The sequence below is a fragment of the Kickxella alabastrina genome (assembly GCF_025024165.1).
Source record: "Kickxella alabastrina strain RSA 675 chromosome Unknown BX661scaffold_6, whole genome shotgun sequence".
Taxonomy (NCBI): Eukaryota; Fungi; Kickxellomycota; class Kickxellomycetes; order Kickxellales; family Kickxellaceae; genus Kickxella; species Kickxella alabastrina.
In genome coordinates, this window is record NW_026251477.1 from 91955 (window position 1) to 116552 (window position 24598).

Below are 24598 nucleotides of genomic sequence, written 5' to 3' on the forward strand. Positions count from 1 at the left end.
CCACACTTGTTTTTATCTTTTTCAAACAAATAGTATAGCCTTTCTTCACACTCGTTTTTATCTTCTTCAAACAGATAGTATAGCCTTTCTCCACACTCGTTATTGTTTTGACCAAACCATTAATAATATTCCGATTCACGAGTTATCACAATAATGCTATTGTTTTTAAATACCCGCGACTCGAACAAGACTTTGTGGCTGCGGCGTATTTTGGCGCGATTTGTCTGAAACATCAAATTCCATAGTTTTTGGATGTTTCTCCACCCATTGTGACTGGCATTCTGTTTACTCATTCCTTTTTGTTTTAATTCTCACATCTCTCAATTTTTGTGCTATGCTCCAGATTCCTTTTTTTGTTTTTGTTTTTGTTTTTTTGTGGTTCATTTTGTGTCGATTGTATTCAATCCATTTACTGTTCCTCTTTTCCCCCGCGCTTATTTTAAGCACAGGCATGCTATTTTGTTGAATTTTTATTGACTTCGTGTGCGTATCAGTCAGACCAGTTGGTTGATGTTAGCAAGCGCCCTGAGGATAAATGATGTCTGCCTGCTTTGGTATCTATCTCGGGCCATGCCTAGTGCTCGCTCTCGACGTTTAAATTGTTTTGTGAGCTTACATATTGTGTGGCTGTATGTGTGGTGCCCAACACACATTTCAAACCACTGTCTTCCCTTTTCAAGAATCAAGATCGCCCTCATGGCCACTATACACATTTCTGTTATTGCTGGCTGACATCAAGGAACACCATGATGTTTACAGCGCTGCCCCCTTTTTCAGTTAAGTAAGCAATTTTTAAGACTTGAATATATCGATTTAGACCCACATTTTTATAGAGCACGACAGTATGGTCGACTGTGATAATATACAGGTCTGATTAAGTAAAAAAGACACGGAAAAATAGTGGATGCCTGTCTGTACGCATCGTTTTTGGTATATTAAATAGTTAGAGATGTGGTTTGATGTGGTCATATAAGTCTCAATCGGGTTGAGGAAATAGAAAAGTATGCAATGCGGGGCATCGGTGACAACAATGGCGAAGGGTGCAAAAGTTAACGTCAGCTACAGGATTTGAACCTGTGCGGGCAACGCCCAACAGATTTCGAGTCTGTCGCCTTAACCACTCGGCCAAACTGACTAGTAATTATTACCAAGCTACTGCTCTGGTTTCTAAACGGGTTATCTTGGAGACCATCCCACATTGATCTATTATGTTTGCTGCTTGCAGTTTGTAAAGCGGTTTTTTGACACCTGGCTTGGTTATAAAAATACTGCGAGTGTCACTGCACTATTGTTTTGGCAGGCTTTGTTTGAACTTGACAATATATTATTGTATTAGCCTTCAATTTCAGCATTTGATAAAATAAAATCGTACTCGCTCTTACGCACCGGTTGCACTGACAGACGCCCTCGTTTTATCAGAACCATCTCCTTAAGCTCATCGGCCTGTTTAAGACTATTTAGAGTCAAAACTTGGCTAAACTTGCACTCAAACTGAACGTCAACCTATAGCATACGATTTAGTAGTATTAGTTAACCGCGAAAACAAATTATTACTGTTTTTAGGTAGTGTATTAAAATAAACATACCATATACCACTTGGGCTCCTCTTTATTAGACTTGGTGTCAAAATAGGGGTGATCTGGGTCAAATGCTGTGTAATCAGGATATCCCTCGCGAACAATAGTTGCTACACCGGCAACTCCCGGAGCCTTGCAATTGGAGTGGTAAAAAAGTATTTTGTCGCCAATCTTCATCTGATCTCGCATAATGTTACGCGCCTCAAAGTTCCTCACGCCGTCCCACTCCGAGATAGAGTTTGGCATTTGACGCAAATTATCTATGCTGAATTTTACATCAACGCCCTTGACAATTCGAGTCTCTGGTTCGGCTTTCATTAGCCAATATTGCCTTTTCTACAAAATATAAAATATGACATTGTAGTAGTATTATTAAAACGCGCAGTTTTCGGGGTTTTAGATGATGATTTTGTGTATATTTTCATGTCTGGCCAATCAGAATATTGTTTACATTTGCGGAGGGTGGCTTTGGTTTTGGTGACCCCATCGCTGATGTAGAGTTAATACGCGCGGATCTACGAAGTGGTGGCATCGATACGAATAGCAAGTGTAAAAATAACAATTGGTAGCAGTAATGTCTTTATTCTATTCCTAATGTTGCTGGACACCTCTACAGACACAGGCTTTTTAATTAATACACATAATGTATGGGTTGACAGTTGGCCACCAGGAGTTTTTATAGTGAAAACGTTGACTTTTTAAATCAGTCTACTGCTTATATAAAAAATAATTATGTTTACGTGTAAACATACATTGCAGGCCAACGTTTGACAATCACATCAAAGTATATCGTGGGGGTGGTAGGATGTTGTTAGCAGCCTCACTTTGTCTTCAAAAGTTTATATAAAGATCCGCGTGTTGACATGATTTCAAATACGGCAAATAATTTTCTAAACTGTTTAACTTGCGAATATCACTTTAGTCTTTGCATCAATTTTATTATCTTTATTATCGAGCAACTATCATGCGCCTTACAACTATTATCACCATTGCTACTTGCGTTTTAGCAATGCCTGGGCAAGGCTCTCTGTTGGGAAGCCTGCTGGGCAAGGTTGATTTGGAGATTGCTATTTGCCCTCAGCTTGATCTGAGTTTTTCGAGAAAAGGCAGTGCGGGCACCAAGCCTGCATCACAGTCCAGTAACCCGGCATGCCCAAAGTATGTACCCCCAGCACAGCCTCTAGTGAATAATCCAGCGTCTGCATCAAATCCCAGCACCGCATCGATATCTCAATCCAGCATCAAGTTGCATTTGGCAGAGTACAAGAATGTGTCGCCAAGCACTTCAATTTACATCACACCAACTCAGGAACTAAAACCATCAACACAACCACAGCAGTCAATTTCAATGCCGCCACCCCCACTTCTGGTTTTGTCATCGACTACAACGCCACCACCTCCACCGCCAATTCTATCGTCAACTGCAATGCTGCCACCTCTACTATCGATTTCTTCGGCAACTGCAACTGCAACTGCAACACTGCCACCCTCACAAACAATTTTGTCGTCGACGCAGAAATCATCGTTGCCTCTGTTGACACCTCAGATGCAAACACAGTCGCAGTCTCAGTCTAAATTTCCAATTTCGTTGCTGCCAACCCCATTGCCAATATCTCCTCCACGGTTTCTGACGTTGGAATTTAAATCTTTGCCAACAACAGGAGAGAAACCTGCCTCTCAGCAGTTCTCATCAGCCCCGAACTTGAAAGCGCTTGAGGTTACAAAATATTTGGCCACACAAATTGCCATTATCTCTTTCAGCACAAGCAACCCGCATGCACCCGCGCCAATAAATTCAGTGAATTTGCCGACAACCCAATGTACGGAGTTTTCTCAGACGCTAGAAACTCCCGTAAACTCCTCGGATTGGCCATTGGCCAAGTCTATTCCCATCACCATGGCACAGTTTACTTTTTCGGCTGATGTTAATGACCCGGTGCCTGAAATCGTTGTCACACCTGGTAATTCTACTCCAGTCGGTCACTATTTTGCGCAGCAGTTTAGCGCGGTCGCGCCAGTAAACATTTTGGGATGACCATCTGGCATTGTTCGGGCAGCGTGGAATGTGAGATCTTACAAATTTACTATCAAAGTTCATTTTTCGCAATACTTTTAATTGGTAACTAAATATAATCGATACACATTGGATACACACCTTCAAACATGTAAATGTCAGTAATATAGTTCTAAAATTAAAATACAATTGCTTGAGGACACTACGCTATAACAAATCCCTAACCATTGAGAAAAATTTGAAATTATGTTTATGCACTTACCTTTAGATTTCGTTAAAGGGTAAGTTAACAGTGCGTTAACACTTTTCGCCAGAGGTAGAAAAAAGGCAGTACAAACATGTGAAATATTCATAAGAATTTAGCAGTAGATTACTCTCTAACCGAGCAACTATTTTTTGTGCTGCAGCTGTTTCCCAGTATTTTTGTCATCGCTGATTAAGGGTGGCAAAAAAGTTTCATCAGGTAAATGGAAGTGGAATCGCGATATGGCCGCAGTGCTGACCTTCCGAATTATCCTTAAAGCCCTGCTTACAGGCAAGCGGTCTCCCCAATTTTTTTTGCGCAAAAAGATACCGTTCGAGTCGGCTGATCTTGAGTCTACAACGACAGGTTGCTATGTAATCTGGATGGGAAAGATGTCGATTTGCAGGATATTTGATTTTTTAAATTTTTGTAGTCTCATTATTTTCTTCATTATATTATTAAAGCCAGATTCGAAGAATCCTGGCTGCCCCGAGCCAATAAACTATGTTTACAGGATAATACGATTATATTTTTAAGCAGTAACACTTGAACCTGGACGCGGCATATTTTGCAAAATTATAGTAACCGGGAGTTTTTCGTCATTCCCAACGTTCTCTTCATGATCGGGAAAAGCCCCTGTTAACCTTTAAAATGCAAAGCGTTTTTGCATTAAACGACTTGCAACGTTGAATAAAATGGCCGGAAATGTTGCCAAACAGACCAAGTGTGCATGCAAGATTCCAAGATCACAAATAACAACACAATACAATACACTATTTGTATTTTCAAATTAAATGCAAAAGCGTTGTTGTAATATTCATTCCCGCCGGGTGTACTCAAAGATGTGGGGTGCATCTTTGATTCTTTTCGGTAGACTTAAAAGCAGACGGGCCGGCTTACAATTTTTATCTTTCGACATTCATTCACATATTACAAGCTTACCTGCTTCCAAGTTCACTTCCACTCTCGTCGCCTAGCAACTCGCATTCGCATTCGCGCTTCACTCTACTCCCAGCCATTCCATCTTTTCCTCCCAATCCTTTCCTCCCAATCAACACCCTTTAATTACCTGTTGCTTCACACAATGGTCGGAATCTACAGATTTGTCGCTATCTCTCTCGTTGCCGCAACACTGGCTGTCGCTGCCCCCGTTGAGAATGGTGCCCAGAAGCGCGCCCTGTTGCCCAACCTGCTTGGAAATGTTAAGTTGACTGTCTCCGCATGCCCAGATGTCGGAATCAACACCACCATTGAAGGCTGCAGCGCCCAGCCCGGCAGCGGCAAGTCAATTATTATCTCAGCTTTCCCTACCGCCACTGCCACAGCGCCCGCCGCCACCGCCGCCCCCACTGCCACTGCCAAGGTCCCAGGGTACAACAACGGTCAGCCGCCCGCGGTCCCAGCACCGTCAGTGCCTGTGCCCGCGCCGGCTCCCGTGCCCATTTCCTCGGCAGTCAAGCCTAGGCCCAGACCCAACCCCAGGCCCAACCCCAAGTTCACTTTGCCGACAAGCAAGCCCAATTCCACGCCCACTCCCACAGCTGCTCCCATAACTGTGACTATTCCCTCTGTTATTTCTCCTGTGACATCTTCCCCGGGAGCTCTCGTGCCAGCCTATCCCATCACTGTGCTGCCGATCTCTGTTACAAACATACAGGTGCCTTCGGTGCCCACAGTTGCTCCTTCGGTGCCAGTGCCTGCCCCGGCACCTATCGCCTCCACTTCATGCGCAAAGTAAAAATGTGCTAGAATTGATTCCATTTTTTAATACAAATATGTTTTTTTAGTCAATTGATCACTTATTGCTTGAAATCACCGCATCTAGTCGCTGAATCGCCTCCTCGGCCTCTTTGGCAAGGATAAGATACTTTTCTGTGGGCTCGCTGGCCCCCTTGGCAATATCGACAGTCTGTGAATATGCCTCCTTGATGGCACCTTTGTGGTTCATTGCGCGTATTCGCATCACCAGCTTGTCAACATTTTCTGCGGGCAGCTCAAGCTTTTTGCACAGCTCGCGCTGAGAGACCAGTGCACCCAGAAGGGCACCCAGTGCTCGTCCGCGCTGCATGCCGAGCTCTAGCCCTTGGTCAAAGCCCTCCTGCATATGATCAGTTTTGCTGGCATCCACACCGTACTTGTAGCCAGCGTTGTTGAACTCGTTTTCAAGTTTTCTCAGGGATTGGGCAGCGATTGCTCGCTCGCTGGATATGTCGTCCTGGTCGAGATCCCAGATATCATCGTCGCTAGTTGAGCTCATATTGTTGGTTTGCATTTCAGAAACAAAAAATAAAGGTTTATCAGTATACAGACTTGAGATATGCAGATCGGGTGTCAATAATAGCGTGACAGCGTGGTGCACAGTGAGCCGCAGCCAGATCATCGCTGCAAGTCAGTATCTGCTTGTGGGGTTCAATCACGCGCTCATGCATTCATTTCTGGATAAAGTGACCTTTTGTTATTGCCGCTAAACTTTGAGAATCTCTGCTCTACTTTGCTCTGCTTCATGCAACCACAGCAAAGCCAGCGATTTTCCAAATAAAAAACGAAAACGCAGACTTTTATCCAATCCAACCTTTTCGTTTTTGTTTTCGGATTTTTATACTATCTTCTGCGCTCGTCTTGGCAATAGTATTGACGCCTTCCTTTCCAGCAACAATACGTTGTTCGATTACAACTGAAAACAAGCAAACACATCAATCAAGGCAAGTAAAGAGCGTACAAAATACTGTTATAGGTGTGTTCTAATTTGAAAGTACTTGCTTGCGCAAATGCACACAAACACTCATAAATCAAACAAACAAGATCGACTGGATGTACGGTGTCATTCGCTCCATTAAAATACCAGCGAATCTCTTTATTGGCCTTGTTCTCGTGGGGAAGGAATGTCAAGCGTATCCGATTGCATACGAATATTTTTATTTTTGCCTTGTAGACAGAAAGTTTTCAACTACTAATTGTTATAAAAGTAGCCAGTGTCCTTTCATGACGCCACCAAGCAAATCTCACCCAGTTTAAAGGAAGGCAATTAAGCATTGCGGTGGTCACACGCGAAATTCCTGTTATGCACCTGCTGGTCAACTAAAAATACAATGTTTTTAAAGAATAGTGCACCCGTTTTCACCACAAAAATACCAGTTTGCTTGATCAGTAAGCGCTGCATGCAAAATAGTAAATTTTCAGCACATCCAACATGGCAAGTGAAAGTTCAACAATGACGTATGTTTAAAAATACACACTTGTAAATAAAACTGGAAAGAAAGCCTCACGTCATAGGCGTGTTATAATTATTATTTAGACATTACAAAACATTGGAAAGCACACATGGGCTATGTGAATAATGTACATTTACTCGGAAAATCTCAATAGCTCAAAGTGTCTTTGTGAGAAGAATATTGATTTTTCAACAAGTGTTCCAAAAATGGACAAAGATCAGAGTAATCGACAAGGGGACAATGTGCGCGATTTGCATCCGAAGCACATGCATGCCATTAATTCCATCGTGTCTGCCCAATTGTTTTTTACACCTCTTTCAATTTGCGTCTGCGGTTTGTCACGATTTGCGTGGCTTCTGGTTTTTGGTGCATTGACAAGGGGTAAACCTGTGGGTTTATAAAAGGGAATTGTTTGTTCCTATATGGATGAATTGCGGCTACATGGCAGCATACTCACCAGCAGACGGTCTGTATACTGAGTGCCCTCTTCTTTTTGTGTGCGCACTGAAATATTTTTCATTGTTTTTTTGATATTGTACTGTAATTTTTTTTAAAAAAAAACTTTTATATTATTTGCTACGTTCAATACGCGTTCTTGGGCTATTCATATTTTACTTTCACGACACCACACAAACATATATTCAACATTACATTGTCTGACAGACTACGCCGGCAATAATGACTGGTTTCTTGCCCCAACAAAGTCTGGATCCAGACACACGAGCAAACGTAGGTACTACCAAACCTGTTCTATGCAGCGTGCATTTTAGCCAACTTAATCACGTAAAAAGTACTAGTGCACAGGCCACATTTACAATATGTCTTTTCTAATTGTCAGCCACGTGCGATACTGAAATTGTGTTACTTTTTAACCTTATGCGCTTTATTAATTTGTAGATGCTAAGCAACATGTATGGTATCAATGTTACCCCTGTCGGCAGCACAGACATGGTCGTAATAGTTGTTTGCAGCGGGCTATTCGGCTTGACAACAATAATGGTGGTCTACGCGTGGTTTAACAAAAAGTATCGGCCAATTCGTGCAAAAAACTTGTCCTGGACCACATGCATACACGTATCTGGGTTTCTTTGGTTTCTTGGAGACGTTGTTTCCAACGGACACGTCCGCATAAAAGGCCCATTTGCCCATTGCAAATTGTGGATCATTTGGTTTCGAGTCTTGTTCTGTTATGTATACGCATCAATGCACATTGTCCGCTTTTTTGCTCTCGACCGAGTGTTCAATCAGGGCAAACCCTTCCGCGGGCTTACAGTTTTTATTTACCTCACTGTTGTGGTGTTGGTAAATGTCATATACTGCCTAGTTATTCAGCTCATAAAAACCGAGCTCACAGTACAGCAAATCGACATGATGGAGGCGTGCAACGTAACCCAGGGATTCCGCATTGTTGCCATTTCAATTCAATGGGTTCTTTGGTCATGTGTCGCGGCGCTGATTTTCCGTCTACGCAATATACAGTCGAGTTTTAATGAGTTCCGTGAGTCGCTGGCTATTTTCGCCGTTGCCATGATTGCGCTTGTTGAGTCAACCGTTACAAATATGGTGTTCCCCAAATATCCACTCATCCTTTCACGCCGTGTTGAAAAGACATTTATTGATGTGCTTGCAGCAAATATTATGATTTGGCTCATCATCGGACATCCAATTTTTATGTGCTTGTTCTATCGGTGCGAGTACGAAACTGCCTGGCTGAAAAAGCTGACCAAGGATGGCCACAAGAAGGAATACAATGTCAGCTCGGGGCTATTTGGCATGACCACCCCTTATACAAAGGTAAACAATACAACCTACCAGGGGACCCAGCTCAATTTTGACACTGTCGATAGCACCAACCTGGACTATTATCGAGACGACCACTGCGACGAAAGCACATTTGAGGAAGACGACACGCTACGCAACCCACTAAGAGTCTATAGCAACCAGGAAGGCATACCCATTGCCTTGCGCGGCAATTTGCATATCCAGCGACCAAGACTCAACACGCCGACAATGCTCACTGGCACCTTTGCAAAACCTTCTATTGATGGAAGGCAGGTAATATAATGACCAATTTGATTCTACAGTGTCAACATTTTCTATTATATTATTATTATATTAACACCACGCGTAATTTTCATTTTTTCTTCGTATATAATCAAAAAATTCTCTACATTTCCTCATATTGCCAGTTACAAGCGAATATATGATTATCGCAAATTACACAAGCTTTTTTTACGAAATAGTGTTGAAAACTGAAAATCAATTTTGATACAGCTATTAGTAGCATATTGATTGAGCATTCTCAAAATCGAGCCATCATATTAAATAATACATTGAGCGAGATATAAAGCAAGTAAAACCCCCAAAAACTAAAGTTGATGAATAAGACTGTCTACTGGGCCACCTTGCCCGTCATAGGTTCTACTGCAGACCTGGCTACATGCCCCTATAACAAAAATTATTCTAGGGGTGATGAGGTTGGGAGTTATCCACACCTGAGTCTAATTGCCTGGTTGTGGAAGTGTCCGCCAGGGTGTTAGTAAAATTAAATACGAACACCTTAAAATCGAGTCACAGGTTTTCTGCAAAACCTCCAAAATGACAACCCTTTTACTACCGCTTGGCTTGGCTTCACAGTGATTTAATTTAATTTAATTTGCAAATGATGAATGAATGAATGGATGGGTGGAGGCAGATTTTTTTCCACGCCAGATTAATGGCCACTGCAGTCAAAGGTGGTAATAAAAGCAAAAAAGAACCCAAAGAAAAGTTGGGTGCAGGAAAAAGGCATGAAATTTTCAATCCGATTTGCCCCTTCGAATTTCTTTTCTTTTTTTCTTGCTCTCTTTCACACTTGATTTCGCCATTGGCATAGTTTTTGATTTCACATATTTTTACTCCTAATCGAACGTTCACATTCAGTCGAACAAAAGTGTGCTTAATCTATAAATTTCAGCATCGAATTTCAGGAAGGACGCGGATAATCATTCACATTTACACACCAAAAGAAACCATAAATTATAATGGCAGGAACAACCAAGCAGTCAAAGCCCATGACGGCGCTACTCAATGAGCAGAGTGAGCTTTCAGCGTTCGACGCTAGCGCAATTCCCAAGCAGCTGCGCTCGGTTCTGGATGTTGAGAAGGTGTCGACCCTGACATTGGTCAAGGTCGACCCTCTGGCCATCCTGAAGATTGTCAAGCACGCGCGCGAGAGCTACCCGACTTCGGTCAACGGCCAGCTCCTAGGTCTGGAGGTTGATGGCGTCCTGGAGGTCACTAACGCATTCGCTGTGCCCACGCAGCCAGGCTCCGAGGAGGACATGACCAACTACCAGATTGAGATGATTCAGTGCCTGCGCGAAGTCAACGTCGACAGCAGCTCTGTCGGCTGGTACCAGTCGACCCGCTTGGGCGATTTCATGCAGCAGCCGCTTTTGGACGTGCAGGCTAGCTACCAGATCTCGCCCAACAACTCGTCGGTTGTGCTTATTCATGATACTTCCAAGTCTGAGCAAGCCGGAAACCTGTCACTGCGCGCCTTCCGCCTGTCTCAGGTCTACCAGGATCTGGCCAAGAACGGCAAGTTCACCACCAAGGAGCTGGCCGACAAGGGCCTCACCTACGGCAATATCCTGGAGGAGCTGCCCATTCAAGTCGAGACCTCGGCGCTGTCCAAAGTTTTGCTGAGCGAGCTTCAATGGCCCACCAATGCTGAGCAGGAGCTACTCGAGAGCCTCCAGCGCCCGTCTTCGTTTAACTCCAAGCTTCGTGCCAAGCGGATGGCCGACCGTTCGGCAATTAGCGACGACACAGAGTCGTCCGACGCGCTTGACAACAACCTTTCAGGTCTTCTGCCCACGCGCCCGACCGCCTACCTGTCGCGCCCCATGTGCACAAACGCCCTCGACCTCAGCCAGAGCCTGAACGGCTCAGGCTCGCTCTCGCGCCAGCTTGAAGCTATCAGCGAGCTCATTGATGACCATATTCACGATGCTAACCAGTGGATGTACTGGAAGCGCGGCGAGGCCAAGGAGAACAACCGTAGGCAGCAGTTTGTGCAGCGCAAGGCCACCTCCAACGCTGCCCGCGTGGCCCGCGGGGAGCAGCCCGAACCCGAGCTTTCCGAGAAGGAGCTCGACCGGATGTTCAAGACCCTGCCGGAGCCCTCTCGCCTTGATGCCCTGCTCAACACTGCCAACCTTAACCTTCTGACTAAGGGTGTCACCCAGTCTCGCGGACCGGCCCTTACCAAGATGTTCATGGCCCAGGCCCTGCAAGGCAGCGAGTAAGATCCAGGTAGATATCATTTCTTTATTTTCTTTATTTCCAGCTTTGGCATATAAAAGTGATTTTTATAAACATTCAGGTTTGTTCAACCTCTATTTCGATTACAAACAAATTGCCATGTTTCCAATTTCTATGGGAACAAGCTATTAAAACCAATGCTATAAAAATGAGATGTAAACCGCCCCACCATGCCCATCATCCTGGTTCTATTGCATACCTGGGCCTAATTGCTTGGCGGTGGAAGTTTGTCCGCCAGGATGTTAGTAAAATTAAACCCAAGCACTCGATCTCCCAGCTAGAGCACCAATCGTCGCCAGATAGCTGATGTGCATATCTACTGTCCTCATTGCTGTTTGCCCGCGGCTACTTCAGCAGGCCATGGTCATCGTTTTGTCACGGATTTGGTATTCGGGATGTTTGTTGAGATTAGAGTCCCATCAACAATTGGCGTTTCTCAGGGGTCAAATATCTCCTCACCTCCTGTTCAATCTGCAGCTTACACTTGCCCTTGCACCAGTCGTTCTGTCTACCTATGATCTCGTTTACAAACACCATTGCTCATTTTGTGCAATCCCCTTGGAGTTTCTTGACCAGTATGGTGTACCTAGCCTCTGTCAGCTCCTGCCAGCCGCGCCTCATACCCAAGCCCAGTTTCTTTTCCTGGTAGTGGGCGTCCACACGCTTCTTGAGTTCCTCTAATATGTCATATGTCGGTCCTGGGTACAGCTGGAGTCTGTTGATCATCTCAGCCATGAGATCTGCGGCTGGGTCCCAAAGATCCCAGTGGAAGTCCTCTCGCATCAGAGTTTCGTGCTCCCGTTGTGGACATGTTTACCGGAAAAATTGTTTTGATGGGTATAGACAAAACAGCACAAGCTATTTTTAAGGTTTTTATGGTTTTGTGGATTGTAGTATATTATGTAATGTATATTGTTTTAATTGTTATGTTTATAGGCCACATAGTAAACGTATAAAATAATGTTTATACAATAAGCTATACTGCGCGTTACATGTTTTTGCAAAATATGCAGGCTGATATTTAATTATTTTCAACGTTTGGATCAAACTTGAGATATGCTATAGAATTATCACCAAACCATTTCCTAATATATTATATTGATTTTGGGATATTTTGTTTTTAGTACCCCTATCATTATCAATTGTAAAGTTGTTTAAGGTCTTTAAATGTTTTAACATCAGAAATAGCTTCCAGCGCAAATGATTCTACTTTTGAAATTTTCGGTCCTCTAAATATTAATATTTTACCATCGTAATTAACACTAATTGTTCTTTTGATATTATATGTACCAATTAATTTTGCCTCATTTTTCTTTAACGAGACTTTAATATCCAAATGCATTTCATTTTTAGATATTGCCTTGCCGCTACTCAAAGTTAACGCCACGTTACTGTCCATGCATTTTTGTTCTGCTTAATGTGGTCAAATACAACTTCTCACTTTGTACTATCATTTAGATTACTTTCAAATTTGCTGATACTATAATCATTATTATCATTAGTAAACTTGACGCAAATTGTTTTGCTTGCCACAGTTGAAGATAAGAAGGAAGTTGCTTGGGGTTTTAGTTGAACAAAGCTGTAATAATGTGTAATAAGTGCTCTAGACAGTATGGTTGTAGTAAAAAATATTGTTTTAGTTTTGGCGACGATAACGATTGTATTTATAATAAATGCCAGTCTGTATGATTCTCTACTATTTTTTTAACATGTTTGCATTTTTTTTTACATTTCAATTAATTTGATGTATTAAATTATAAATATCAATTGTTTATATTTAACACCCATTCATTGGTATTCCAACTAATTTCGTCTTTGTGAAACTGTTTGGGCAATATGCTTAAGTCATCTTCTTGGTACCCAGTACAATAGTACATTAGTAATTTAACCATGCTGAATGTCAGCAGAATTCACACCCTCTATTGCACATAAGAAATATATAGCAGCTGGTTGTCAAATTTGAAACTATTTGAATATTACGACGGCTTAAGAAAACGCTCAAGATTAATAATAATAAATAAATAATGGTGTTTATTAATTTTGAATACACATAATTCTATTTGATGGACACTAAATTGTGCGCCAAAACAAAAAATGTACACAGATTTTGGTGCTATTGCACGTTTTTACATTATTATTATTATTATTATTATAAAGGAATAACACTGTTGCGCAGCCCGAAGATATGAAAGTGGATATCGAGGTTGAGCATCGTGAAACAAGTTTCCATTTGCATGCCGATTGATAGGGTATTAATTGGATTATACATGGGTAAATTAGGGAGGCATAATAGTGATACCCAGATATGCTCCCTATTTTGCAATGTACATGTACGAGCGCACATATATGAAAACCACAACATTGACTTGCCAAGATACCGAGCTGCTCGCAGAAGAATCAGTTCTCGCCAACGGAGTGCACAACTGGCGAAGTGCACAACAAAGGCAACGAGATACATATATAATACGAGACCGGCCCTAGTTCTACTTTTGATTCCCTTGATAATAAAAACTATAACAAAACCCAAAAATACTTTTAACACTAGGCGACTAGTGCTCCACTCAAATCGTAACAACACCATAGTATATTTCTTATTTAACGCTTGGCTTTTTGAAAAGCAAAAAGCGATTTAAAGGTGCCAATATATTTTTGTTGTTTGTCGAAAAGACCAAGCGTACGACCAACCTCCCTACTATTGTTTTCTTTTCAACGAAACCGACTAGCTCAGAAACAATTGCCTTGTTAGCTCAGTTGGTTTAGAGCGTTCGGCTTTTAACCGAAATGTCGTGGGTTCGACCCCCACACAGGGCGTAATTAACTGCACAAAATGTGCTAGTTGGTCTCACTTTTTTATTTTGATTCAATTGACACCAAATGATAAAAAAAATTATTTTAGTCTATCAAAAATTTAGCGAAATATGTTACATGCCATTAATAAAATAAAATTGAATATGAGCTGCAAAATCTTGCCAATCATGGTGCCGACCTGTGTTTAATTAACTATCAGTATAAGTTGTTTTGTCTGGCGGTGTTAATAAGTTATGCAGCTTGCACTTGTTCTTACCAACTAGTGCGTTAATTGTGGCCAAGATAACTTTTGTGCATAATTTACCCTATTTGTGCGGCGTATCGATGAAAAGCAACAGTACCATAAATAAGTCAATGTGAATATAATCAAGTATATTTCCAAATTTCGATTTTACATGTGCGTTAACAAATAGTAATATCAATTGTCTTATTAATATCTGTTATTTGTGTAAAGTATTATATACCAATCTGACAAATGACATTGTCACTGTTGAGAGAAGTGCTATTCACGCACCGGTTTTACTCAGGCATCGCGGTTCTTCTGTTATCATTCGAATTCATAATAAACTATCAGATCATCCAGCGGGTTCAGTACACAGAGATCGACTGGAAGGCGTATATGCAGGAGGTAGATGGCGTAATTAATGGCGAGCGCAACTATTTGAATCTCAAAGGCGACACTGGGCCACTCGTGTATCCGGCAGGATTTGTCTGGGTCTACCAGCTGCTCTTCCAGATTACCAGCGGCGGGATTAACCTGCGGCTGGCGCAGTACATCTTCATGGGTGTATACTTGGCCACCCTGGCCGTTGTCCTGGTGATTTACAAGCACACGCGCATTCCTCCAATACTGCTGCCCTTGCTGGTTGTGTCCAAAAGACTGCATTCGATATTTGTGCTTCGCCTGTTCAACGACACTATTGCCATGCTGTTTGCTTACGTGGGCATAGCGGCTTTGACTGGTTCAAGGAGATGGATGTGGTACTCGGGTGTGTTTTTGAGCCTGGGAATTTCAGTGAAGATGAATGTTCAACTGATGCTTCCGGGTGCGGCGTACATATGGTGGCGGAGGGGTGGGGTGGTAGCAGTTGGGGCACAGTTGGCAGTTATTGTTGCTATCCAGGCTGTGCTGGCCGCGCCATTTTTGTCTGTATATCCCAAGGAGTACATGGCCAGAGCGTTTGACTTTGGGCGGCAGTTTGACTACACGTGGACGGTCAATTGGCGGTTCATAAGCAAGGACGTATTTTTGTCAACTGACTGGTCAACCACACTTCTTCTTGCTCACGCTGTATTTTTGGCAATACTAGGACTATCCGTGTGGCCGCAAATGTCGGGGAGCACCGCCTATGCGGTGATTAAGAGCGGTTTTCGGCGCCACACTGGTGCCCGCAATGACAGGGGCAGCAGCGTGAGCGCGGACGAGGTTATCGCCGTGATGTTTACTGCTAACTTTGTCGGCGTGGTTTGCGCGCGGTCCCTGCATTACCAATTTTACTCTTGGTATTTCCATATGCTACCGTACTTGCTGCATATCTCTTGCCTGCCGCTGGTTGCGCAGTTTGTCGCTTGGGTGGTTGTCGAGTACGCGTGGAACGTTTACCCGTCCACTAGCATCTCGTCCCTGGTGCTACTTGCGACTCATTTGGTGCTGTTGATCCAAATACTGCGCGGACCATCCGCAAATGTCAAAAGGGTCAAAAAGGTGCAGCCCAAGGAGCTCTAACCATATCGACTATCTATATATTTTACACCCTTTAAAAAACAATAAACGAAAAATTAGAAAAACAAAAATGGACAATGTCTATTGTGTTGTCGCATTTGCGTGTAAAAACTGGTAAAGTTGTTTGGCTGATTCGTTGCCGAGAAGCTGGTCTAAATCCTCCTTTTTGGCAGCACACATCTCCCTAATATTTTTGTACTTTTTCGCCAGAGCCTGGTAGTTCCTTAAGGTAACGCCAGGCAGAGACTGCAGCAGTGTAATGGCGGACTGCGAGTAAATAGACTCGCGCTCAACCGCACTATCGTCCTGACCCATCATCACAGCACGATCAATATCCGGCTCCTGGGAGTTTCTCTTCAACTCGACAAAAATATTGACGGTCTCGTACGGGCTGCAGCTCCAGAGAATGCGCAGGCGGGGGAATGCCAATACAAGCATGGTCAGTTGACTATTGATGGAACCGAACTGAATATCCGCCGTGAGCCCGCCCATGGCCTGAAGCGAGAAAGACGTGTTGACTTCAAACTCAATAAGCAGAGCGGCATAAGTATAGTGGTTGGTCATAGCCTCGGCTTGGTTGTACAGGCGGCCGCTGCGCAAAGACCCAATGAGATCGGGCAGTGACTTGCGCTCAACAACGAGATTATCGTGCAAAATGTAGTCGCCAATATCAATCGTGCGCGGCACAACGTCAAAGCCGGCCGCATGAAGAAACGAGGGCAGCGGCGAGCGGAACTCACGCACATCGACGACCACTATTGGTTTTCGCACCGAGTCTTCTTCGGAGGTCGATGCGTCGCGATGGCTGCGGTTGACAATGGCGCGGAGGAGCGTGCTGCCCGGCGACCCCCCGCCCACCAAAGCCGAAATTCCGGGCACTGCATTGGCGCCAATTGGGATGACCATTGTAGCCTTGTCGCGGATCATTTTCTCAAAGGCCTCGCGCTCGCGACGAATCGAGCTCAAGTACCGCTGCTCTTCAATGCTGTTGTCATAGACCATAAAGTATACCTGCTTTAGTGGGCCCCCGTGGGCCTGGTACAGCTCAATTTCGCGGATGAAGGCGGGGTCTGGGTCGTACATGACTATGTGGGTCGGCCGTAGTGTCTCCAGTCGGCCCAAGCTGTCAGAGTACGACTGAACAATCAGGGTCTCAGAGCCAGGCAGAATTCCAAAGTTCTCGTCAAAGGCGCCCAGGGTTTCAGCCCATTCGTCTGCGTCGTCGTCCAGGTATTCGGATCCAGATTCGACCGCCGCTGGATCCTGGGCGGCCTGCGACTCATGCATCCCGAAACCTAGTAAATCGCCGCCGCTACTGTTGCCATTATCTGCCGCCGCGTCCCTGGAATTGATAGTGGCTGCAAGCTCGGCGGACTCTTGTTCAAGCTCGTCCGCTGGTGCGCGCAGGACCCCCGATGAGGCTGTCGAGGCACCTCGTGTGCGGCGTCGTTTAGTCGGTGGCGCCAATCTGCGCAGCTGGCCAGCGCCCTGACCGTTATTAGAATGTGGTTGCGCTGGCCGTGCTGTCTGCGGCGTTGATCTCGCCTGTGCCTGTGCAGAAAAGCCGGTAACTGCCGGTTTCTCGGGTCTGGCCATTTGGGCCTTCCACTTGAAGAAGCCGCGCAGCAGATTAACCATCATGCGCGGGTGCTCGCTGCCGCTGCCCTCTTTGCCGGGCACGTCAAGGCGAACGCTGTCATTTAGGGTGACGAGGTGACTGCGGATCAAACGGCATTCTCGCGACGACCCGGCCATTATGAGCACGGGACCGGCATCCTTGCCTTGCTTAGAGGCGCCATGGTTGATTGCGCCGATTTCATCCAGTATCTGCGCCAGCAGCTGCAGCTTTGGCGGCACCTCGAGCACTGGCGCAATGTTCTCAGGCAAGCCCAGATCGCGCAGCCGCACCTTGGTCTCCTCGGGCACTTGGTCAGCGGGCACCCTGTGGAATAAGCGTGCCCTGGCCACGGCAAACAGGATATTAGCCGAGTCGCTGGCCAGCCATGTGGCAGGGGCAGATGAGGATCCAGGGCCGGGCTTGTTGGAAATCAGCAAGGTGTCGAGATACCTTTGCAGCGACACGCAGTCGTATGCAGTAATGAGCTCGGCGACGCGGCGCAGGCTGGCCAGATCAGCGACCATCCCGCGGACACGGCCGCTGAGCCGGTGCCAGTATGGCGCAAGTTGCCGCTTAACCATGGCGTCGAAGTAGCGAAAAAGGCTGGCCTCAACGTTGATCTCGGCCGAGTCTAGCACCTTGGCAGACGAGCATAGCTCTGAGATCATTGCCGCGACGCAGTCCAATGCGGCCTGCTGCAGCTCCACCATGGCGCGCGTTTGCGGCTGGCGCAGCTCCACGACAGGCGCCGAGGCCTTGGAGAGATCGTGCTGCACAGCCACGTGGAACCTAGGCCACAGGTGCACGTGGCGCAGGCCTAGTACCCGCAGAGTCTTTTCCAGCGGTGCAAAGCCCATGGTGAATGCCTCGGGCGCGTCCGATAGAGCCTTGACAAAGGCGCATGGGTTTTGTTGGCGTACAAGGCGCAGAATGAAGGCCTCGATGGACTCGGCCGACACCCTGCTGGCGTTGCAGACAATAATGCCCGTGGTGAGCTCCACGGGGACCAGCTTGTTTAGTAGGTCGACGACGAGGATGCGCGAGGTTACAGAAACCAGACCGCCCTTGCGGTAGAGGTGTGCGCGTGCTGCTGAGTTGGTCTCATTTTTGATCACTTGCAGCTGCGTGGACTCGTTGGTGCCGTCGCCTGAGCGCATCTGCATGAAAAGCTGCTTTAGGCTGTCCTCATCCTGGTCGCTGGCGTTCAGGAGAAAGACTAGCGCCTGTGGGGTTGCGCATGCCCGGCCGAGCTCGCCGAGAATGCGCTCGAGGCCCAGGCCGCGCGCAACGACGCACAGGGCGTTTTCGTCAAGCAAGCCGTCCAGGATCTGTCGCTGGAACGGGAGCAACGGAGCAGGAGCCATTGTGTGGGCCGGTTGGTGAAAAATATAATATTTGTAGTGAGTTTATTTAGAAAGCAAAGAGGCGGCCGTTTTTTTTTGCTTGCCAGTTGAGGCCAGCCGAGACAAAGCGTATTTTTCGACCAGCTGCGGAAGCTGTGTGTATGGCTCGGCGTCGGGGATGATTCACGTGGCCGCAGACCTTTGCAATCCCGTAAAAAAAGAAAACGAAATGAAAAGGACAAGCTGCAGAAATGGCCTTGTTTCGCTTGTTGCTGCTGCTGCTGCTGCTATCCTTTTTTGTTTCATTCAAGTTGAATTCCACGATTTACGTTGCATTTATCCTCACAGCACAACGGCATCGCTCCTACTGAGACAGCAAAATGGAGACCAAGAGCATGGAGGATTACATGGAGCGCATCCGCGTGCTGGACGCGCTAGAGCAGCAGGCGATGGGGCTATCGCGGATGCTGACGACGTACACGGATCGGCTGCAGGAGCGGCTGGAGCAGCGCATAGAGATTGAGGCGGGGGCCGAGGCGGTGGCACTGACCAGCATCAAGGGCCTGGAGGCAGCGGTGATGCAGTCGGTCGAGCAGAAGCGGCAGCTGGTGGCCAAGTGCCAGCACCTGGACCGGTCGATGCGCGGCGTCCAGGCCATGTCGAAGCAGGTGCAGGAGATCCGGCAACTGCTGGACGTCATGGAGTATGCGAAGCGCAAGAAATATTGACAATAAAAATAATTTAAAAAAACTATATGCGCAGGCGGTCCTGGATGGTCCGGCGCTGCTCCTCAACGGCGGCAGCCATCTCCTCGCCAGTGGCGTTGTATGCGACATGGGCCTGGTTCATTGGGTTCTCGGGCGACTTGAGCCAGGTCTTCCAGATGAGCTCGCGCATCTGCAGCTGCCGCAGCCCTGGGTGCTCGACCTTCATAATCTCGAGCTCGCGCTCCAGGTAGGCCGGGTACGCGGCCTTGGCGCGCCGCTCGGGGTGGCGGTCGATGACGGCACCCATGCCGGACTTCCTTGCCTGCGCGCCATCGACGGCAGCCGTAGCCTCATCGCCGTTGGTGCTGGTGTGGATATTGTCGAACAGGTCCAGCGCATCATCGATGTTGCTCGCAGCAAAGGTCTCCATAGGCCGGTGCACGTGCTCGATCACCTCGATGGCAGCCTCCTTTGCAGCGGCCTTCTTCTCGGCGCCGCGCAGCACCGGCTGCTTCTTGGGCTGGACGGGGGCGAGCTTGGCGGGCCCGGTCTTTGCAGCGGCTGACTTTGCGATCTCCCGCTCTTCGGCGCGCAGCAGGGCGTCGGCCTCCTGCTTCTTGGCCAGCCTCTCGAGCCGCTTGGCCTCCTGGTCCTCTTTCTTGCCGCCCTGCTTGGCGCCCTTGTTCCACTCGGCCGAATCCTTGGCTTCCTTGTCTAAGCGCTTCTGGTTGTCCTTCTCGGCCTGGGCCGCAGCCTTCTTCTCCTTTGCAGCAGAGACTATTGGCGAAGAAGAAAGAAAAAAGTTAGTTCATTTGGGCTGACTGGCTGGCTGGACCAGCTGGTAGTGGTTTAAAGTGTGGTGGCTATGAGAGGCGTGGGTGTGTTTAGTTACCTTTGCTGTTTTCGCCGGGGAATTTCTTTGGCATTTTCCTGGATAAATAATAGTTTTTTGTACAAGTTCAAGTTGTTTGAAAGGGGAAGCAAAGCTGTGAGGTCGGCCTGGGTGCCGAAAGCAGCTGTCTCAATTAACGTAATCGGCCAGATTGGGGGAGGAAAAAGGGGTTGAGACAAGTCGGAAGTTCCTTTGAAAAAACAACCGCCGACCAACAAAATCGACAGCTTCCATGCTTTTATATTGCTGTTTTTTTTGTTGCGATTTCGAAAGCCTTCAATCGCCCGCATTAGTCGCGGGTCCTTTACCTTTTTATTGCTTTCGATTACCCCCTTGTACAAAACACAAGCAAGCACATTCACATTCACATTCACATTTACAGTCACATTCACATTCAAATTCAAATTCAAATTCAAATTCAAATTCAAATTCAAATTCAAATTCAAATTCAAATTCAAATTCAAATTCAAATTCAAATTCAAATTCAAATTCAAATTCAAATTCAAATTCACTTCCACTTTCACATTAAAGACCAATGCAGACGAGCGAGACGCCCTTGGCCAAGCGAAGGCAGCAGCTGCAGGCCACGCAGCTCCAGAGTGCAGTGCCGCCATCGACGGCGATTCGGTCGCGGTTCCTGACAATCACCGAGCAGCCAGCGGCGCGCGGCACAAAGCGGCGGCTGGACGCAGCCAGCACAGGCAGCAGCCCCGGAATCCGCTCGCCAGCGCCCTGGATGCTCGGGTTCGGGCCCGGGCTCGGGGCCGGGCCCGACACGCCAGTGCGCGCGCGGCCAGCCCAGGGCACCGCGTCGCTCCTCGACAGTCTCCTGCAATCGCCGTCGCGCAGCATCCTGGCATCTGTGCAGCGCGACAGCTCCGCGGCCAGCCAGGCAAATGCGCTGCGGCGGGCGGCAGAGGACGCGCGGTTCGACGCGCAGCAGGCGGCGCTGGAGCGCGAGCGCGAGCGGTCTGAGGCTGTGCAGCTGCGGCAGGCGCTGGAGGCCGAGGTGGCTGCGCAGGCGAAGCGCGTGGAGGCGCTGGAGCGCGACCGCCGGTGGCTGTTCGAGCAGGAGGAGAAGCTGACCTGTGCGCGCAGGGGGGCGGAGGCGGCGCTGGCCCGCCAGCGTGCTGCCTATGAGGCGCGCATTGACCAGATGGACGCTGCGGTGCGCGACGCTGACCGCCGCTTGGACGACGTGGCGCGCGCCATGCGCCGCCAGGCTGCCGAGCACGCGTCCGAGAAGGAGGCGCTGCTGCTGCGCGCAACGCGGGCGGAGCGCGAGAAGGAGAGCCTAATGCAGAAGCAAGCAGCCAGGGAGGAGAGCTTAATGCAGAGCCAAGCAGCCAGGGAGCAGAGCTTAATGCAGAGCCAAGCAGCCGGGGAGCAGAGCCTAATGCAGAGCCAAGCAGCCGGGGGGGACGCCATGCCGATACGTGAGAGCAAACGGGACCCGCCCAGCCTCATCGCGCAGCTCGAGCGCGACCTCGCCGAGCAGTGCGCGTACATCAAGGCTGTCGAGCAGCAGAACCGCCACCTGCGCGCCGAGGCCAAGCGGCTGGCACAGGCCGCCGCAGCGCAAGAGCAGGAGCGCGAGGCCGCACAGGCACTGCGCGCCAAAGTGCAGCGGCTCGAGGACGCCCAGCGCGCACACGCCGAAACCGCAGCGCAGCTCAGCGCACTGCAGCAAGAGCGCGCGCAATGGCAGCGCGTCTTCGAAGCCCCCGACGCGCCCAATGCCGGCTCGCCATTCGCCGTGGCGCGCACTGTGGCCGACCAGCGCCACGCGCTGCGCGCGCTGGAGACGCGCGCTGCCGCGCTTCAGGCCGCCTGCGCCGAAGCCGAGCAGCACCGCGTCAGCGCTGAGACGCGCTGCGAGGGGCTTGCCGCCGAGTGCGCGCGCCTCCGGGCGCAGGCCGACGCCGAGGCGCAGCGCGCGGCGCGGCTTGATGGCGCGCGGCTGCATGCGGTGCGCGAGGCGGAGTTTGCGCGCGCGCAGCTGCACTCGTACGACCGCGAGGAGGCCAGCATGATGCCCGGCAACTACGACGCGCACAAGGCGCTGCGCATCCGCCAGCTCGAGATGTTCGTCGACGAGCTGCGCGCCTGGGTCGCTGCGGCCGACTCCGGCGCCGATGCCGATGGCGCTAGGATCGGCGCTGTCGATGCGGCGTCGGCTGAGCTTTTGCGCGGCTACCGCGAGGACGCCGAGAGCGCGCGCGATGACCACCGCCGGCTGCTGGAGCGCTTTGAGGCGCTGGAGCGCGAGGCCGCCAGGCTCGAGCTCCAGGTCGGCGCCGGGCTGGGCTGCGACCCGCGCACCACGCGCATCCTGCAGCTGGTCGACAACCCCGCGGCCCGCGACTTTGCCATCCGCTCGGCCAGGCTGAAGGCGCTGGCCGCCGAGAACGCCGCGCTGCTGGAGCGGCTGCGGGGGCTGGAGAAGGGGGCGGGAGCAGACCCTGCGGACGACGCCGCAGCCGCCTCTGTGGACGACGCCGCAGCCGCCTCTGCGGACAACGCCACAGCCGCCCCCTTCTTCCACTCCATCGACAACCTACGCTCTGAGAACCAGCGGCTGGCCGAGCAGCTGGACGTCTCGGCCAAAATGATCAGCCGCCTCAAGAAGGAGTGGAAGCGCAAGGCCAGCGAGCTGCGCGACGCCATCTACTCGATCCTCGGCTACCGCATCGACTTTTTGCCCAACGGCAGCGTGCGCCTGACTTCCATGTACGCCGCCGACGTCGACCAGAGCTTTGTTTTCACCAGCGGCGACGCCGACCAGGGCATCATGCACCTGTCGGGCGGCGGCAGCAAGCTGTACCTCAAGAGCCTGGCCAACGACATCCGCTTCTGGCTCCAGGAGCGTGGCAGCATCCCTGCCTTCATGGCCACCGTCACGCTGCAGAGCTTCGAGGAGGCCCAGTCGAATACTGCGCCCGAATGATACCACGCTGGAGAGCTTTGAGGGAGACCCAGGCTAAAACCCACCCCCCGAATGATGCCTTGAATATTGCTATTTTATTAAAACACGAATCAAAATACCCTCTCTAAATGTCGTTCGACGCGCTGAGGATCTTGGTCAGCTGCTCAAACTTGACGTTCTCCTTGATGACCGTCGTCTTGGCCTCGGTGGCCGTCTTCAGCGGCAGCGACACGACGCCCTGCGCGTCGACCGCCCACGAGTTCTCCTTGGCCAGGCGCAGCACCGCCTCCTCGTCCAGGTTGACCATAGCCTCAATGGACTTTGCCGGGATCGTCTGGTACGTGCCCGTGATGTCGCCGACAATCAGCTTGCGCAGACCGTTGTCGAACCCAGCAATCCCGTCAACCACGGACTCCTCCTCGTCGTCATCGTTACCGTAAATCTCCTTCCAGAACTTGATAAACTGCGCCCGCTCCAGGTAGTCCCGAAGGCTGAGCAGCTTGCTGATCGACTGGTCTTTGCAGATTTCCTCCGAAAGCAGGTAGAGGCAAAGGTTGAAGTCTCCGCTGTTGGCTGAAATCAACGCCTTGGCGAGGATGCGCCGGATGACGTCCAGGTCAACCAAGTCAGGGTTGAACTGGTACATCTTGAGAAGTGCCAAGTTGGCCATAAGGTCGTGGTTGGTCGTGTGGTCCGGGTTGGCGCATTGGCGCAGGAGGTAATCCTCAAGCTGTCCAGCCTTTTGCGGATTGTACCGCTCCACTCCTGTAAGCAACGCGTGAATCTCGTCGGGTCTGGTGCTGGGGCGAACGAACGAAGTAGTGGTCATTTTAATTTATATAATATAAAACTTTAGTTTCTGTGTTGCTGATTTTTATTTTTCGCCAATAACAAAGAGCAAGAGTGAAGAAAAAAGAAGGAAAGGAAATTTGCCTCCAATCAATTTGAATCCATCCCACCAAACTCTTGACCTCAATCAATTTTGCTTTAATTCCTTGTCTTTTGCTCTTTTATTCGCGCTTAGAAAAAAGAAGAAAAAATAATAAATTTTTTATTTGCTCTTTTTGAACCAGAGTCGGCCCTCTCTTTGAAATTCAACCATTTTATGCCTGCATAAATTTCATAATCGGCGGCTCGGTTCGACTCTGAGCCAGAGATACCTACGCCTTATTTCAAACTCCAAAGGGCTGTTGTATTGCTGCTGCTTACCTGCGGATCCCCCATTG

At 48.6% G+C, this 24598-nt stretch overlaps 13 protein-coding genes and 2 non-coding genes across 15 annotated transcripts; 8 read left to right on the forward strand and 7 right to left on the reverse strand.

Moving 5' to 3' along the window:
- Nucleotides 1-1053: 1053 nt before the first annotated feature.
- Nucleotides 1054-1135, reverse strand: BX661DRAFT_t57. The gene has a single exon. It is a non-coding gene; the product is annotated as a tRNA-Ser (tRNA).
- A 197-nt stretch (nucleotides 1136-1332) lies between these two features.
- Nucleotides 1333-2142, reverse strand: BX661DRAFT_218866 (PUA-like domain-containing protein; the record flags this gene model as incomplete). The annotated part of the gene is made up of 2 exons (XM_051538808.1): nucleotides 1587-2142; nucleotides 1333-1503 (listed from the first exon to the last, which is right to left on the reverse strand). Exons 1-2 carry the CDS (start codon nucleotides 1893-1895, stop codon nucleotides 1333-1335), a joined length of 480 nt encoding a protein of 159 aa, XP_051392951.1. The 5' UTR covers nucleotides 1896-2142.
- Nucleotides 2143-2488: 346 nt separating this feature from the next.
- On the forward strand, nucleotides 2489-4045 carry BX661DRAFT_179417 (uncharacterized protein; the record flags this gene model as incomplete). The annotated part of the gene is made up of 2 exons (XM_051535187.1): nucleotides 2489-3700; nucleotides 3854-4045. A coding segment is annotated over exon 1 (1065 nt), but the record flags the coding sequence as incomplete, so codon positions are not given.
- An 874-nt stretch (nucleotides 4046-4919) lies between these two features.
- Nucleotides 4920-5573, forward strand: BX661DRAFT_197092 (uncharacterized protein; the record flags this gene model as incomplete). Its single annotated transcript, XM_051538104.1, has 1 exon — nucleotides 4920-5573. One exon carries the CDS (start codon nucleotides 4920-4922, stop codon nucleotides 5571-5573), a length of 654 nt encoding a protein of 217 aa, XP_051392953.1.
- A 57-nt stretch (nucleotides 5574-5630) lies between these two features.
- Nucleotides 5631-6092, reverse strand: BX661DRAFT_197093 (uncharacterized protein; the record flags this gene model as incomplete). Its single annotated transcript, XM_051538105.1, has 1 exon — nucleotides 5631-6092. One exon carries the CDS (start codon nucleotides 6090-6092, stop codon nucleotides 5631-5633), a length of 462 nt encoding a protein of 153 aa, XP_051392954.1.
- Nucleotides 6093-7611: 1519 nt separating this feature from the next.
- Nucleotides 7612-9236, forward strand: BX661DRAFT_179422 (uncharacterized protein). The gene has a single exon (XM_051535188.1). The coding sequence runs from the start codon at nucleotides 7945-7947 to the stop codon at nucleotides 9109-9111; it is 1167 nt and encodes a 388-aa protein (XP_051392955.1). The 5' UTR covers nucleotides 7612-7944; the 3' UTR covers nucleotides 9112-9236.
- A 598-nt stretch (nucleotides 9237-9834) lies between these two features.
- BX661DRAFT_179423 (uncharacterized protein) lies at nucleotides 9835-11411 on the forward strand. The gene has a single exon (XM_051535189.1). It carries the CDS (start codon nucleotides 10071-10073, stop codon nucleotides 11337-11339), a length of 1269 nt encoding a protein of 422 aa, XP_051392956.1. The 5' UTR covers nucleotides 9835-10070; the 3' UTR covers nucleotides 11340-11411.
- Nucleotides 11412-11763: 352 nt separating this feature from the next.
- On the reverse strand, nucleotides 11764-12138 carry BX661DRAFT_197096 (uncharacterized protein; the record flags this gene model as incomplete). The annotated part of the gene is made up of 2 exons (XM_051538106.1): nucleotides 11764-11844; nucleotides 11929-12138. The coding sequence occupies 2 exons, from the start codon at nucleotides 12136-12138 to the stop codon at nucleotides 11764-11766; spliced, it is 291 nt and encodes a 96-aa protein (XP_051392957.1).
- Nucleotides 12139-14091: 1953 nt separating this feature from the next.
- Nucleotides 14092-14166, forward strand: BX661DRAFT_t43. The gene has a single exon. It is a non-coding gene; the product is annotated as a tRNA-Lys (tRNA).
- A 423-nt stretch (nucleotides 14167-14589) lies between these two features.
- On the forward strand, nucleotides 14590-15910 carry BX661DRAFT_179425 (glycosyltransferase). The gene has a single exon (XM_051535190.1). It carries the CDS (start codon nucleotides 14639-14641, stop codon nucleotides 15887-15889), a length of 1251 nt encoding a protein of 416 aa, XP_051392958.1. The 5' UTR covers nucleotides 14590-14638; the 3' UTR covers nucleotides 15890-15910.
- On the reverse strand, nucleotides 15895-18983 carry BX661DRAFT_179426 (uncharacterized protein). Its single transcript, XM_051535191.1, has one exon. It carries the CDS (start codon nucleotides 18866-18868, stop codon nucleotides 15968-15970), a length of 2901 nt encoding a protein of 966 aa, XP_051392959.1. The 5' UTR covers nucleotides 18869-18983; the 3' UTR covers nucleotides 15895-15967.
- A 244-nt stretch (nucleotides 18984-19227) lies between these two features.
- Nucleotides 19228-19575, forward strand: BX661DRAFT_223363 (uncharacterized protein; the record flags this gene model as incomplete). Its single annotated transcript, XM_051538874.1, has 1 exon — nucleotides 19228-19575. One exon carries the CDS (start codon nucleotides 19228-19230, stop codon nucleotides 19573-19575), a length of 348 nt encoding a protein of 115 aa, XP_051392960.1.
- Nucleotides 19576-19597: 22 nt separating this feature from the next.
- On the reverse strand, nucleotides 19598-20320 carry BX661DRAFT_161533 (uncharacterized protein; the record flags this gene model as incomplete). The annotated part of the gene is made up of 1 exon (XM_051533312.1): nucleotides 19598-20320. Exon 1 carries the CDS (start codon nucleotides 19982-19984, stop codon nucleotides 19598-19600), a length of 387 nt encoding a protein of 128 aa, XP_051392961.1. The 5' UTR covers nucleotides 19985-20320.
- Nucleotides 20321-21836: 1516 nt separating this feature from the next.
- Nucleotides 21837-23489, forward strand: BX661DRAFT_179430 (spindle assembly checkpoint component Mad1). The gene is made up of 2 exons (XM_051535192.1): nucleotides 21837-22930; nucleotides 22955-23489. Exons 1-2 carry the CDS (start codon nucleotides 21843-21845, stop codon nucleotides 23391-23393), a joined length of 1527 nt encoding a protein of 508 aa, XP_051392962.1. The 5' UTR covers nucleotides 21837-21842; the 3' UTR covers nucleotides 23394-23489.
- BX661DRAFT_179432 (armadillo-type protein) lies at nucleotides 23490-24412 on the reverse strand. Its single transcript, XM_051535193.1, has one exon. The coding sequence runs from the start codon at nucleotides 24199-24201 to the stop codon at nucleotides 23497-23499; it is 705 nt and encodes a 234-aa protein (XP_051392963.1). The 5' UTR covers nucleotides 24202-24412; the 3' UTR covers nucleotides 23490-23496.
- Between the last annotated feature and the right edge of the window lie 186 nt (nucleotides 24413-24598).